At 38.8% G+C, this 16,106-nt stretch overlaps 1 protein-coding gene across 1 annotated transcript in view; it reads right to left on the bottom strand.

Annotated features, from left to right (window-relative positions):
• Positions 1 to 16,106, bottom strand: part of LOC144644247 (zinc finger C3H1 domain-containing protein-like) — a 39,841-nt gene that overhangs the window by 8,345 nt on the left and 15,390 nt on the right. Inside the window, 9 exon segments of the mRNA XM_078503697.1 lie at positions 4,855 to 5,111; positions 5,503 to 5,810; positions 5,946 to 6,498; positions 8,667 to 8,892; positions 10,057 to 10,608; positions 11,063 to 11,337; positions 13,156 to 13,620; positions 14,497 to 15,001; positions 15,555 to 15,678. Coding sequence (XP_078359823.1) covers positions 4,855 to 5,111; positions 5,503 to 5,810; positions 5,946 to 6,498; positions 8,667 to 8,892; positions 10,057 to 10,608; positions 11,063 to 11,337; positions 13,156 to 13,620; positions 14,497 to 15,001; positions 15,555 to 15,678 — 3,265 coding nt within the window.

Here is a 16,106-nt window from a genome sequence, read left to right as displayed (position 1 = left end):
TCTTAAAGTCCTTTTATTTACAAAATATAATTAAGTTTATTCAAATTTTGATTTAATTCAAAATAGGTCAAATATGTTTATTTAATGCGGGAAAAAATGGCCGAAAATTTGGTATTAGAAGATAATGATTGTTCTTTTCGATACTAAAAGATTTCCTAGGAATGATTTAGTACGATGCTTTAGATCTCAGTATCAATTTAACCGACTGAATTGTTGATCTTATCAAATTATAAATCACGATATTTCCCCATTAACTTAACTGAGAAAAAAATAACTGCTTACCGTGTGTTCGCTGATACATTGAAATCCTGTTTTCTTCATTAAATGCCTGGGATTCTTGACGCGCATGTAACTGATTTCACGTCTTGAAGTGAAGTATTTTCCTTCTTGAAAGTCCTGTCTTTCATTAAAAGATACAAGTATGTTTATAATTATGAGAGAACGGGGGCGGTAGTCGGCCCTTGTCCTGCGGTGAGATTCAACTTGAGTAACTTCCGGACTATCGAAAACTGACAGTAGCACCCTCCTTTTCGATATTGGTCGAGGCACTATTTTTATCATTTTAAATAGCTCTAATATTTGGGCTGAATTTAAGTTTACTTCATTACCAAATTCGAGAGAGTTGTAAATGGTTGATGAAATCCGGGTGGAAAGTTCTTCTGTTGCGTGCTTCGCTTTGTTTCATATTTTTTATCCAGTTCTACCCTTGTTCAAATTCTTGTCCCTTCTTCAGTGGAAAATTTGAAAGACGTTAAAATCCCTATAAGACGGAGATCTCTTTTAGACGAACTGAGTTGGAGCCGGTCCCGAAGGTACCCGTTTCAGAGAGAGTTGGCTGTACACAAAACCTTAGATGGCGTCGTTGGATCCGTCTCCCGTGAATGTTAGTTAAAAATATATATTCCGCTGTGTAGTCTAGCCTGTAAACAAGCTCTCCTTCTTTCTCCTGTGGAGGATTGGGCGAAATAAAAGCGGGAAGGAAAGGTGGGAAGGGGTGGGGAAAAAAGGGACCATATATCATGTATATGCAGTTGTAATACCAGTCACGGTAAACAATTTATAAAACGCTGAACATTTATGACTGTTTACACCAAGGTGTATATTGGTGTAAAAATTAAGGAAAGGGTGCTTTTCACTTCATTAGATTAAGCTAGGTGAAGAAAAGTACACGTAATCAGAAGTTTGTGATGGACTTCTGACGTGATGCCATATTTTGTATTTATTTCTGCAAAGTACAACAAAGCATTTATACCAAAGTAGCATTATTAAAAAAAAAATGAGCATAATTACAGTTGAGCATTATATCGGACAAAAAACAAGCATTGTTAGAAGCATAACATTTCCTTTTTACCAGCGTAATTGGAAGGGCCTCTGGTATTCAGTTAGAAAGAACTTGCATTCAAAAGATACCGCGTTCTAGAAACAAGTCACCCCGTTTTGGCTGCTGATATTTTGGAACTTTTGTGTGTTCAAAATACCATATCTCGTTCTAGATATCGTCTGATATTGAAAATCCCGTTCTAGATCGGGAACCCAAAACCACGACCTCATTGGACGGCACAGAGCCGTTTTTGGGGAATACCCCAGCTTCGACAACTCCTTCCTAATAAAGTTCGCCTATTGAATTGAGAATTAAGGTGATTATAAAGTTATTACTTTATATCTCTTGTTGTTTGGAAACTTGAGTCGTATTATAATTACAACCGTCTTATTTATGAAGGAATAGACTGCGGATAATATTTGAAACTAAACCGTTTTCCCCTAATAGCTTCCAAATCAACTCAAAAACACACCGGAAAACAGGTTTAAAAACAAAATATTTATATAATGACTATGATATTTAGTACATTTGGGTTCCCTGACGGCGAGGCGCTTGTCCCTCCCCGCAAGCTCTGGCGCGGCGGGGGGCACCTTCCCTTGTTTACGCCGGACCCCAACAGAATATATACATGGTCATAAAAAAATTATTTTTTAACATTCACGGAAGACGGATCCAACGATAACATCTTAGATTTTGCTTTCACCTGTTTTGCCTTGACCTAATCAAGAACTTGGACAAAGGTAAGAACAAAAAAAAAAACTATAAAGCGAAGCAACGCAACAGAAGAACCTTAGACCCGGGAGTTAAAAGCGCTGTCATGCAACTATTTAGCAACTTTCACAAACGGTAGCTACCTGAAGTGAAACTTAATTACATGTTCAGCCCAAAAGTTTTTCATTTAGAGCTTATATTAATATAGCAATAATATGGTGCCTCAACCAATACTATACCAAAACGCAGGGTGCTATCTGGTCACGGCGGTTGTCGATTTCATGTGCCGGAAGTTACGCAAGTGTGAAATACATTATCTGCACACCGCATGACAAAGGGCCGACAAATCTCAGTTTTCGAAAAGAAGATTTGCCGGCCGAATCGATTTATCAACCACTCTACTGTCCGGAACGTTTCGGTCCGATTTTCGGATAGGATATGCCTTCTAATTACACGGATAGGATAGGCCTTCTGTTTACACGGGGCCGTTCTGGAACCGGTGCGGGATGGAACCAAAACTGGACCTGCTATTTTGCAGGTCAAGTTATGGAACCGTTCGGACCGGTTCCAGAACCGTCCTGTGTAAACACATGGATCGGTGCCAAACGCTTCCGTGTAAACAGAGGCCGATCCGGTCCGGTCCAGTTCGGAACGGCTCCAGTCCGGTCCCGTGTAAACGTAGCCTAGCTGGTTAGAGTATAAAAATGACCGAAAAAACGGCAAGGACAGGACTAACAGCAGGTGTCCGTCTTATGGAGATCTTCAATAAGGGAGAGTTGACTCTACAACTGTTTTGCCTTAGCCATGGGCTCCTGCCTTAGCCTAATCAAGAATTTGAACAAGGGTAAGAACTGGATAAAAAATATGCAGCAAAGCGAAGCAACGCAACAGAAGAACTTTCGACCCGGAAGTTAAAAGCGCTTTCATGCAACCATTTAACAACTCTCTCGAGCGGTGGCTTACTGAAGTGAAACTTAAGTACAAGTTCAGCCCAAACGTTTTTCATTGAGAGCTTATGTTAAAATGATAAAAATAGTGCCTCAACCAATCACCAAAAAGCAGGGTGCTTTCTGGTCACGGTGGTTGTCGATTTCATGTGCCGGAAGTTACTCAAGTGTGAATTAATTATCTGCATACCGCAGGACAAAGGGCCGACAAATCTCAAATGGCGGTTTTCGAAACGAAGATTCGCCGGCCGTATCGATTTATCTATTACTGCTGCTAAGCTTTAAGTTGATTTAAAGCAAAGTACTTCGTATTCCTGTTTACACTGATCAGTTAAGACTCAGGACTGTTTTCAAGAATGCATGGAAAATAACTGTCACTTCAAGACGTGGAAATCAGTTACAAATGGCGCGTCAAAAAATTGGATAACAGCTTCGCCGAGGGCTTAGGTTTTGTCGTAAATGAGGAAAACAGGATTTACAATGTATCAGCGAACACCACGGTAAGCAAGTCTATGTTTTTATTTTACTCAGTTGAAGTTCACATGGGGAAAATTAACCTTTGCGTGGAATGTTTACATAATGTTGATAAGATCAACAATGTCACGGTCGGTTAAATTAACGAATTTTAAGCAACTTTGAGATCTGAAAGCATCGCACTAAATCATTTCCCTAGGAAATCCTTTTAGTATCGAAAAGAACAATCATTTATCTGTCAAATACCAAATTTTCGGCCATTTATTTCGCTTCGCTCATACTTAAATAAAGCGATAAGTTTGACCTATTTTGAATTAAATAAATGTGTCGAATAAACTTAATTATATTTTGTAAATAAAAGGACTTTAAGAGCAGAAATTGCTTTCGACGTACTAATTTGATGTTATTCTTCGATATTAAATAGGTATTTTTCTTCAAGTGCTTTATTTTTCGACGCGAAGCTAACAAACTCGGCATAAATTTTGAGCTCCGAAAGCGTCAATTTTGCTGGATTTTATTTCATTTTCTCGAAAAAATCGATTTAGCCAAACAAAGTATACTGTGATTTATTTCATATTGAGACCTACCCATGGTAAGAGAATGAGCGAAATCCATTACAGGGCTATTGCCAAGAATTTTCATTTTTGTTTGAAATTTGTGCATATGTCCTCTCAAATAGCGATCTTGGACATTTTCTATTCTGATGACGTAATTATTTCGGGGCGAAAATAGAAAATTTCGCCTGGGATTTACTAGAGTTTCCTTCGTGAAAATCCTTAAAATTTGGCAGAGATGTGATACCTTTTTAACTGCCCATTTTGCCGTTTTTTAAAAAAATTTTGTAAGCCAGTTTTTTTGCTTGGTCAAAAAAAAAAAATAACAAAAACAAAAAACGACCTGGACAACCCCCACTTTTTTTGTTTTTAAAAGTTACTTCTCATCAATCAATCCGTTGGGAGATTTTCAAAACTTTTCACCGAAGAAAATTAAAGAAAATTAGGATCAAAGCCACAAAAAACCAAAAAATAGGACTTTTTAGGAAGATGTAGCTCAAAAGCAAAGGCTGTTATTTTAAAAAAGAATAATGCACAACATATTTTAGTCCTTGTTTTTAATATTTCATCAGCTTTTATTAAGCTAGTTTAAAAAATAACGCGAAAATGATCTCTTGATGGGTATCACTTGTGCGCGCGCCGTTATATCTCAAAACCCTATGGAGCCACCTTAAATGTACTCATACATGTACATGAAGTACTGTCGACCATCTGCAGTTGCTAAATCAATGTTTTTATGTAACCGCAGGGTAACCCAAGTTACATGCATAAAAAGGTTCCCTGAGTAAAGAACATAGATTACATGATTCTAGAACACAGGTAAAATAAATTAACATATTAGACATACCAGTAAGACAACCAGAGAAAGAGCTTCTCTCTGCCCAAGCTCTGTGGGTTAACACCTGGCATCAGAGGTGGGCATTTGTAGTTGTAAGGAAGCGGCTGAGACAGGAGCCTGCGGTACAGTGCCACAGGATCACCAGCATGGTTTTCCAAAGGGACAGTGGCCAGACTTTGTATTTTACCTTCCTGTGGCTTACTTAGTGCTGCGAACTTGTGACGAACACACTTGACAAGAATGGACACTGCTTTCTGTACTTTGTTCTGTTGAAAAGTACAAACAATTTAATAAGTTAATGGCTGCATCTTAGAGTAATGAGAACATGTTTGTTGAACACTGACACTTTGGACAACAAGCTTCAGAGTTTGGAATAAACACATAACACTCTGACTCATAATTATTTTCTACACTTTTTAACTACAGTGTATGTGAATGGAAGTCCATTTTCCTGAATACAAAAAAAAGAAATAAATAAATTAGAAAAAATAGCTTGACTTTTGGCCTTTTATCATAGCAAAACTCACTGATAATATACCGTATATAGGGTTTTATTTTTTCTATTGTTCTTTTGTTTTACTATAATTGGAAACAAAACCAACATTAAGCAAGTGTTACATACAGCAATGACAAATAGAAGCTTAACTGTTGACCGACCTGCTCTAGATAGAAACGTGCTGCACTGTACGACAACTCAGCATGTCCCTCACACTTGTCTAGTGCCTCCAGGTACACCTGCTGGACCGCACCTCCGCCCTTCTCGGTGGAGTCTTCAAGAGCTGCTAGACACAACCACAACACTACCACCAAGGGATTGTCCTTCAGCAGATGGCGGCAGATTCCTCTGGCAGAGTCAATCCTGCCATAGGCTCTCTCCAGGGCAATGAGGTTCTTGTACAGTGGAAGGCAAATGGCGAGTTTGTCTGAGGAGGATTTTGCTAGGGCACTGCAGGCTTTTAATGCATCTGATTTAAGAAAAAATGATAACACTTATTCAAGCAAATATCACAAAATAAAACAATGTATAATGTGCTACTGGTATCCCATTTAGAGTACCGTATCCCAAAAAGATGTTAGGAAATACAAAGCAATCTTTATACCTTGAAACATTGCCAGCAGCTTCTCCCCAGAAGCTCTAGATTGTTGAGATGGTTTCCAAGGAAACACAAAGTCTTCTTTTGTCACCATCCTGGAGGGTTTGCCATGCCGAGGATCAAACCAAGGTGAAGGAAGTCGGTGAAATTCAAAGATATGAATGTATGCCAACCAGGCAAAACAAAAGTCAGAAGGCAGCAGATGACTGGACAGTTCTGGGACCTCAGGGCAGTTACTGGGTTTCTTAGTTAATGCTGCTTTAAACACAGCCAAGGCTGACTTGTAATGTCCAGAATACAGTTCTAGTTGTACAAGATAGAGCAATGTCTCAAGAATACAGTGCGAGTGAAATTCAACTGGCTCACTGGGGTTAGCTGAGAGGAAGGAAATTAGACGTAAACAGACAGCCCTCTTGTCGTTGTATGTTTGTGAATACTCCAGGTACTTCCACCAAACACTGTATGTTGGTGAGAATTCCACAGCTTGGTTGCAAATCTCTTTCAGCTCGTCTCTATTGCTCTGTGAGGAATACAACTCCAAGTACTGCAACCACAACTCCTGTACAAAATGAAAATATTCATGAAAAGCATGAGTACTGGCTTTCAAAATATTATTTGGTAATACCTTATTGTTACTTTTTGTCGCGGGACTTAAATTTCATGATTTTTTGAAAATAGCGAAATGTATTTTTAAAATTTGTAGTGTTTTTTATGTTTTCTTTTTTCTGCTTTTGGCCCATTCACTAAAAAATTAAGTGATGCAAACTATGCCTGTTCCATTTGTGCGGAATAAAGATCCTACAAAAACAAGTAAAAGGTAAGGAGGTATGCACATAGATGTCCCCCTCACCACAGTGGCCAAAAAAGCTGTAGGCTGCAAGAGAGGGATTAATAAAGCCTGGTTCACAATAGGGACAGAGCGACATAAAGAAAAGATCAGTCGTTCCTCAACGTCATTTATATGTTCCTGCCATGTCATTATCTTGCATTGTTCACACTGGTGTCATAAAAGAGCAACACATGGTGTTTTTTTTGTGCTTGCAAGACCTTGCTGTTTTTGGTGTCACTTCATGTAGTGTGAACAAAACCTAAAACAAAAACCAATTTGAAGTGTCCATATATTTTATAATTTTATTTATTTTACATGAAGGTGTCCCCTATTAGTAGAGGGTTTTTACCCTCGGCTACTGTAGATTCCTTAGACACTTCAAGTCAGTCAGTCAGTCAGTCAGTCAGTCAGTCAGTCAGTCATTACACTAATGCTATTCAATCTTTACACCTGTAGATCAAGTTCAATTCACTCAAAACTGGGATAAACTCGATGCTTGTTTTTTTTGTTTTTGTTCAAAGTTGTGGCACATGCATTCCACTTGTAGCTGCTACAGGTATAAAGACAAAAATTATAGCACTTCTATTTTCTAATCGTCAACTTTACTGCAGCCACTTCAGTGCCCGATATTTAAATTTTGAAACTTTAGATAGGGCCTGTTTATATAGAGGAGAGTTGTCCCTGGTAGGAGGGTTACCCTCTCCCTGGAGCTATCTTTTGCCGAGCGTTTAGATGAGAAAGTTGTCCCTGTTGACCGAGTCAAAACTTGGCCCTCTCGGTTCAAAAGACTGGCGAGAGTTGTTTTGAAACATCTATTATGGCTGCTTTGTCTAAAATCAGGAATGCTGTATCGTCGACCAAGACCATTGTTTGGACTAATTTACCGCAGACTTCGATTTCAGTTTATCTGTAATTTTGTTTTTGCTGATTTCATGGTTCGTACAACTTCAGACAGACAAAATTCAAGGACTTTTCAAGGACTTTTCAAGGACAAAAAATTGTTTTCAAGGACTGAGTTTTATTCACAAAATCAAACGTCTCCGATTTCTCCGTCCTCTTTTTCATCTTTTAAACACTCAACTAAGTCATCTACAACATTTAAATAGTTCAGGCTTGGTTGACGAGATCATCGTGATGGCATTTAACATTTTTAAAACGACAACAGTGTTCCTTTTATGTTTCTCGCCTTTCATGTGAGACTTCAAAGCGCTTTCTCCCATGCGTTCGATGTCGATCACTTTTACACCGACATTTTCGCAAGTTATTTCGCATTTTAGAAGTAGTTCGTGAACAAATTTTTCTTACCAAAATCATTTAATTTATCAAAAAAGTAATAGGGTGTGCAAGAAGTCCTAAATTTCAAGGACATTTTAAGACCTAATGAAGAAATCAAGTACTTTTTAAGGACTTAACCAAATTCAAGGACTTTTCAAGACGACTGCTAAAATTCAAGACCTTTTCAAGATTGTACGAACCATGTGATTTAAGCGTTTGCGCATGCTCCGTATGTGTCAACTTGTCCCTGGTAGGCGAGGCAATAATAACCAAACTGTTTATATGGAGAAAAAGTTGGCTCGCTCCCCAGGGTCACCCTACCTTTAAAGCGAGTGACCCTCCACCGAGGGCCACCCTACACCCCGAGCCAACTTTGCAATTTCTCATGTAAACGGTTCGCAGCTAATTATAAAGAAATGTATGAAAAGCTCTCTTGCCCGGGGTGGCTCGGTATGGAGGGTAACTCTCCAACCAGGGACAACTCTCCTCCATATAAACAGGCCCATAGTAGACTTTTTTAGCTAGATATTGTCAGGGGACCTAAATGGAGATTACTTCGTGTTTCCTTCTTTTCAAACACAGTTTTATTCTTATTTGTATCTATATAAGTATTATTATTATACCTCTGACTGTGTGTTTTCCTCTAATCCCCTAGCGAGTGTGCTGAGTGCCTGCATAACATTGTTCCTGGAAGTTTCTTCATTCGCAGCCTGAGCATCATCACTGTTTTGACGAAGTTTTAACCTTGCTAACTTGATCCACAAGGCCACATCACCTGGGGAGTTTTCTAATGAAGCTTCAAGAGCTTCAATGTTGTTGTATTCTTCCAAAAAGTAGCGTACTTCTTGACTGTCAAAAAAAGGAAAGGAGACAGTATTACACTCAACACTTATGATCACTCAGATCACTGACAAGTCAGTAAGCTAAAAGAAATACTTTGCAAAGTTGAGTTCTAAACTTCAGAGTTCAATAACTTCAGTAAATGCTTTCCCTTCAGAATAATACATTGCAATTTATTGAAAGGTGCTATGGAAAGGGGGCGGTAGTGATTTCTGGCTTAAATTGAACATTGCTAAAACACTCTGATTTGCTGGTTTCATTGTTCTGACAAACAAAAGGTTTGTTTTATTTTTGTTCATCAACAAACTTCTGAAGACTCCACCAGGAAAAATGGGGTTTTTGCATATGTTGCATCTAAAAAACAAAGGAAAAACCAGAGGAAAATATATGTACAGGCATTTAGCACACATACTATCGAAACAGGTAGAGCGTGAATTCAAAAACATTCGTAACAGTTGTTTTTGGCGCCAAACGGCAACGATCTGCGTCACGTGGCTTTGTTTGTCAAATGAAAAAGGTGAAGGTATGCAGTCACATTCCTGAACGTTTCATTCAACATTTGATGAAGCTTTCGATGATGGCGTTCTCTGTAAACAGCAAAGGCAGGACATTTATATCAGGAAAACCAATCGATGACAGCCAAAGAGGCAGTATAATCGACACGATTATTGCTGATGGCGGCCCGAGGACCACAAATTCAAAAGTATTCGTAATAATTGTTTTTGGCGCGAACAACGAAGTCAGAACACAAAGGAATGTAACCACTTGCGTTTACCTTTTTCATTTGACAAGCAAAGCCACATGACGCAGATCGTTGCCGTTTGGCGCCAAAAACAACTGTTAGGCATGTTTTTGAATTCGCGCTCTACCTGTTTCGGTAGTAAACAAACCTGCATGCAAAATGTGGAGTTGTTTTGGCAATGATCAATTTTAGCCAAAAACCAGTGCCACCCTTTTTCCACTGAACCTTTCAATTAAAACTCTGCTTTACTGATGCAGCCCACAATCTGCTGAAGGCATATGATTGGTATTAAATATTTTGCACTTAGAAGAGAATTGAATAAGTGCAAAACTTTATGCTTGGTATAACACAAACTGCTCCCAGAGATAATGCACAGTGGAGATACTGCTTGAGCTTTCTTGAGCAACAAAACAAGAAAAAACATGTCTCACCTTTCCTCGTTAGTAGGCCTTGTTAGATTTCCTACAGCCTCTCTAGTTTGTGATACTACACCATGGATTTTGTCTTTCTTGGAGAAAATAATCCCCCTTCCTAAATCATTTGCACTATCATCCTCCTTGTATTCAACTTGTTTCTTGTCTGTCTGTGGTAACTTCCAGCTTCGAGGTTGAAGAGAAATATTAAAGGCTCCAGTTCCTTTTCTCTGCTTCCTCACTTCGTTAACTAGTAATATACAAAGCTCATCCCAGGACATTTTGTCTTGGTATTGCTTTGTAAAAGCCTTCGTGAAAGATTCAACATGCTCCTGCATCTCCTTCAAGTCTTTACAATCCACAGTGAGGGTCGGGTTGTATGCGGACAGATCTTGTAGCGTTTCTTCTTGAGAAAGCTTACATGTAATGAAGTGCTGGAATCTACAGTCCTCATCATTACATTTGCCTTGCAAGTCAAAGTTGCATAGTGGCCAGAAAGGATTCAGTTTGTTTGAGAATGTAAGAGAGGTGAGAGAATATCCCCCTTGGATTCTGAAATACGGGCTCAATCTGCAAAACAAACAGATTCAAAAGACATTAACCTCGTTCTAAGGAGTATGCAATGAATAACAAAATACCAGAGGCTCTTAATAATAAAAATGTACTTTTTTAGTATTATGTATTCTGGACATCTGTCCTGTAAGCAGTATCTGGGCTCACTGTTGACACCTTCTAATTCGTCAGTATTCTATATATCTTTATCTTTATCTTTATGACATGAGTTAAAACAATAAAGTGTACCTTGACTTGCTTTTGGTCTTACCTTAGACTTAAACTAAAATTAATCTACGTTATGTACATTGTCATATCTAGGAAGTACTCAGTTACCCAAGAAGACATCTTCTACACTGCAACTTTTCCATGGGCAGGCACACATGTATAAACTCACAAAGGTCTACCATTAGGTACATGACTGTTATTTTCAACAGGAACATTAAATTGAGCAAATGCGTATCAGGCTTACCTGTAAGATTTTAAGTGCAACAGTTGACTCTGGTACTTTTCTAAAGGACATAGAAACTCTTCATCGCCATCCCTTCTGTTGATTTCTCCTGCTGCAATTTCAGTGCCTCTGTGTTCCTCTTTACGGAAGCTGTCAGTGTCTCGGTCTGTTACAGTGTTTTTAAGCTCACAACCAAACAGTAAGCAAACACATAGGGTAGAGTGCTGATGAGCTGTTAATGGGACGTCATCAAGATTGGATGCAGAAAACTGAGGACCTTTCTTTTCCTTCTCGGCCTAAAGGTAATCATGTGAACCAACAAAATTGAATCAAAAAAAATTTACAGACTACTAAAATATAACTAAAATATCATAAAAATATCCTTTCCCTCAAGACCACCTCCCTTTCCTCTTCTAATGTTGACTTCTTTTACACTTGTACATGCAGGTTTGCATAACAAAGACTTACATGCACATCATGTACATTTACAAGTATGTTGTCATTCAATTTTGCTCTTAGTACAATTTGGTATTTTGCTTTGTCCTGGTGTATGGTTATACAAGATAATGAATATAAAAACATAGAAAAGTACCAAATACCTTGTTATAGGAAAATAAAGGAGCATTTTTACAACGCGAACAAAATTTACGCGAATTTAAGAAAAGTTCTGGTTAAATCCTTATAGTAAATAAGTTAACGTCAATAAAATTAACGCAAATTTTTGAAATTCGCGTTAATAACATGTATCGTTAATTTCCTATAATAAGGTAATTGTACCAAGGGTAAAATTGAACCACAAAATGCACATGTAACAACTGCAAACACTAACTGATGATAAGGTTGTACAACAATGCAGAGGGAGGGCGAAGGGAAGGAAGGGGATGGAGGGGTCCACCACTACATGTGTTATTATGTTTGCGTATTGCGATAGTATTGCGATAGCCGAATTACTATTGCAATACTATTGCGATACTATTGTAGTAACTAGTGGTAACCACAGGTTAATAAGTGCGGGCCTTGACGCACATAGACAAGGTACTGGTAGGCAGTGCCGATAAATTAATGACTGAAATGATAAAATGGACAAAAGACAATTATTCTGAGTAACGCGTCACGCAAGGATTTTTGCGGTGCAGTGTGAATATTGAGATGTGATTTTTCTCAGTAAGTAAACTCGCTATGTTGTAGTGTTATAACGAATTTCTCGACAATAATCGTTGTTGGAATCATTCGCTTTCCCGTAATTTATCTGTGTCGATAAATAAATGATAAAATGGACAAAAGACAATTATTCCGAGTAACGGGAATGCATGTTTATAGTTTTGCTTATTGCCGCGAACCGATCAAAGTTATCTTTTGATTGTCAATTTGGGAATTGTAATCGAGCACGCGGTGTGAACTGATAAGGATGTGAAATTTTCTCAGTCAGTAAACTCGCTATGTTGTCAGTGTTATAACGAATTTCTCGACAATAAGCAACACATAACGCCTTCCATGTGACAGAAGGTTTAGATCTTATGTGACGTTCTTGGAGAACAGATTTTTCTCTTCCGGTGTTACGACAAACTGTCGTGATTGACACATTTTCGCATTCCGATCGTGCTTAGTGGAAGAACAAAAATTTTCAACTTCCGCTTCTCTATTCGGTTTATAAACGTGGCGCGCACGCGTAAAACGCAATCTGCTGGTCACTGTCAAGATTAGGGTTGCGGGCCTCTCTTGGGCCCGCAATAAGTGACTTCATAGCGTTGTAATCATTTCTTTCTCCAAGAGGGAGGTGGAATTAATATTCAAACCACCATTTTGAACGCAGATAAGGCCCTGGAGATGAGCGACATCCATGAAGTTTGCTTTTGTGGCTTGTAATACAGTACCGATTCTGAAACAACGAACAGAAAGGCGAGAAAGGACGGCAGAGAACAAGAGAGGCATTTTTCAATCAAGGAAAAAGTATTACGGGGCACCATTTTAAAAACTATCGTAACTATCGATAATTAATGATTCTATCGGGATTGTTATCGATAGTTGAATTTGCAATCGATGCATTGCTATGGGAACATTCCCAATCACGATGCATCGATAGTTCAATGTATCGTACACTGGGTTAAACTGACCTGTAATTTTCTAATACGCTCCAACTGCTGGGCATTCACAGTCAACTCTGTGGCATCTGGCTTTGGGCTCTCTTTTGATAACGCAATTGTTTTTTCACTTTCAAGCAACTGATCATTCTGCCCTGTGGAATCAAAATCCTGTCTTTCTGACAAAGGGTGACTTGCATTATCACTACTTGAACCAACTAGAGCTGGCTGTTTTTCCTCTCTTTCACTTCTCATCACATCAGAACTGTCTTCGTTATTTTGTGATGGTTTGTTTGATGAAACTGAAGAGTTTTTACCCTCCTCCTGCTGTCTACCATACAATTTTAGTTTTTCCGACAGTTCATGCTCCAGTTTTTTCAGTCGGGCTTTTTCTCGTGCAATACGTTCAGCACTTGCAGATTTTCTTGGAGTGCTGGGTGCAGAGGAAGCTGGACTTTGCTGAGGTGCTAAGGTGCTTGGTTTTGCCTTTTTGGCCGCCTAGTGTAAAATGAGAAGAAATATTATTAACGTACACATAACCATATAGGATTACATGCACATGTACACTGTCTAAGGTTCTTCAATACTCAACATGTACAGCGGCAATTTGAAATGAGGCCTCTCCCTCTAAGATGCAGAAGTAAACAATACAGTGACAAGGTGTAATTCTACATTGCACTCTCCCCAGATGGAATGTCCATCATGGGGTACCCATTTATTAAATAATACCCCTGGGTAGAAAGAGGTACTGTGCAAGAAAAGTGTCTTGCCCAAGAATACAATACACATTTGTCAATCCAGAGACCAGTGCACTAACAATTAGAGCACTGCACATACCTCCTCCAAAAGGAACCTTACAACATGTAGGCGATGTCCTGTAAGAGGACATCACCTACATGTATAGGAGGATCTCCCAAAACAGGAACACTTCCTATCCGAAGGCACCTCCTATAATAGGACACACCTCCTAAGAACAGCAATTGCAGCAAGAAGCGCCTCTTACAAGAAAACAATGTTCCTTCCCCTGTAAAGCGGCACACTAGGGGACTTGTCACAGGGAATAGTCACAGGGACTTATCCCTTAGTGTGTACTGGTGAAATATTGACCGATTGATTTTGTGGGACTATTGATCCCTGCGACTAGTCCCAGAAATAAAACCAGCTTAATTCACGGGACTAGTACACTAGTACACTAGCACACTAGGGGACTGGTCCCGAAGCAAGTCCCTGTGCACAACAAGTCCCTGCGACTAGTCCCCTTGTGTGTGCCGACCTTCAAATGTGTCTAGAGGAGGATGCTTCTTGTACCTCCTAAAGGATGACACTTTTATTTACAATATTGATTACAACATCTAGACAAATAATGAAACTTACAGTTTCTTCTGAAGAAGTTTCACTAGCTCCTTCAAGTTTCCTTTTCTCCCTGTTTTCTGGCTTGGTCAAAGAGGACAGTTTATTGAACTTTGCATCCAGTGAGTTTTTAATTTCTTGAGCAGTAGAAGAAGTTATTGTAAACTTCTGGTTCTCATTACTAACACTACCCAACGATTCCAGTTGTGGACTGTTTCTCCCAGATCCTGTGTCCCCTGCAATGGGCATTTTTCTTTTTGCAGCTGAAATAATACTTTTAGCTCTAAAAAGCTCTTCTTCAAAATTGCTTGCTGCCAGTTGTTTTTCCCCAAGCCTTTCCTTTACGAGCTTTGTCTTGCTACGGAGCCTGCTTACGAGCATCCTGTTGGCGAGGGTTACTTTCTGTGCAGCTTCTAGCTCCTGCTGAAGTCTGCGCACAGTTTCCTCTTGGGCTTCAAGAGACCGCTTCTTGTCAATCAGCTCACTCAACATTTTATTCAGGGTTACTTTCTCTTTCTGCATGAGTTTCCTGAAAAATGGTACATGAAGAAGACAATAAACAACAACTACAGTAATACTGCATAACTCAGAACATCTTCTAGCTTTCTACCTAGTATGTTTTGAACTGCTGATAATATTGCAGGGTTGCAAATATTTTTTTTCACTTGAAAGGACATAATATTATTATGTCCTGCTAAGACACCATCTTGGTCGGACAAAACAAAATTGTGGTCGGACATTACCAAAAATAAAAGTTTGAATTTTATTTCCTTAAAATTACCTCTCTTTGCAATTCTGTTACTTATTATTATTCATTGTTGCCGTTAAATGATTTACGATCGATAAAAATTGTCTGGACATCATGTCTGTGATTTGGTCGGACATGAGTCAATTTTGGTCGGCCAATGTCCGATTACTGACTGTTATTTGCAGCCCTGAATAAATAAATATGAAATTAATATATGGAATTTTAGAGACTGAATCACCAAAACACAATGGCAACAGACAGAGTAAAGTGTACACTGTCCAGACATGCTTTTTTTTTTTACAAGAACTGCTGTTCTTGTGAGATAACAACTTACTTGTGTTTAGACAGATTCTCCTCACAATCAGTAACATAACTGTGCAGATCTTTTAAGTGACTATTGTCATCTTTCGTCACATTTTCTGTCTGATCTTCAGATATTACTGATGAAGAACTGTCTTCTAGGAAAGAGAACATCAGCATAATGAAGGTTAGCCATTTCAACAGAGTTCAGCCTCTTGTTTTAACTTTTGGGTTTTTGAAGGGAAACCTTCTTTTATGACCATTCAACTGAAAGGCTTTGAGTGGTACTTTCGTGTGATGCTATTAATTTTAATCAGCCCTAGGTGGTAGTTTTAACTATGGAACTGTGGGTAAAACCCGGGTGTGCGACCATTCAATCAGAAGCTACATATTTTGTCACAGTTGTACCTTCATATGGAACAATACTGTTAATTATGCTGTACAACATGGCTCTGTACAACATGGTTTGTCAAGAGGAAAGGGTAACATGATTCTAACTTCTACATCTATGAGTGACCCCTAGTATTTTCAAATCAGCTATTCACTATAGCAGGACCTTCATGTGGCATGGTGCTGTTTTTCTTTT

The sequence above is a fragment of the Oculina patagonica genome, chromosome 2, assembly GCF_052425735.1.
Source record: "Oculina patagonica isolate OP01 chromosome 2, crgOcupat, whole genome shotgun sequence".
NCBI classification, from domain to species: domain Eukaryota; kingdom Metazoa; phylum Cnidaria; class Anthozoa; order Scleractinia; family Oculinidae; genus Oculina; species Oculina patagonica.
The sequence above is the reverse complement of the archived record's forward strand: the minus strand, read 5'-3'. Positions and strand labels throughout refer to the sequence as shown.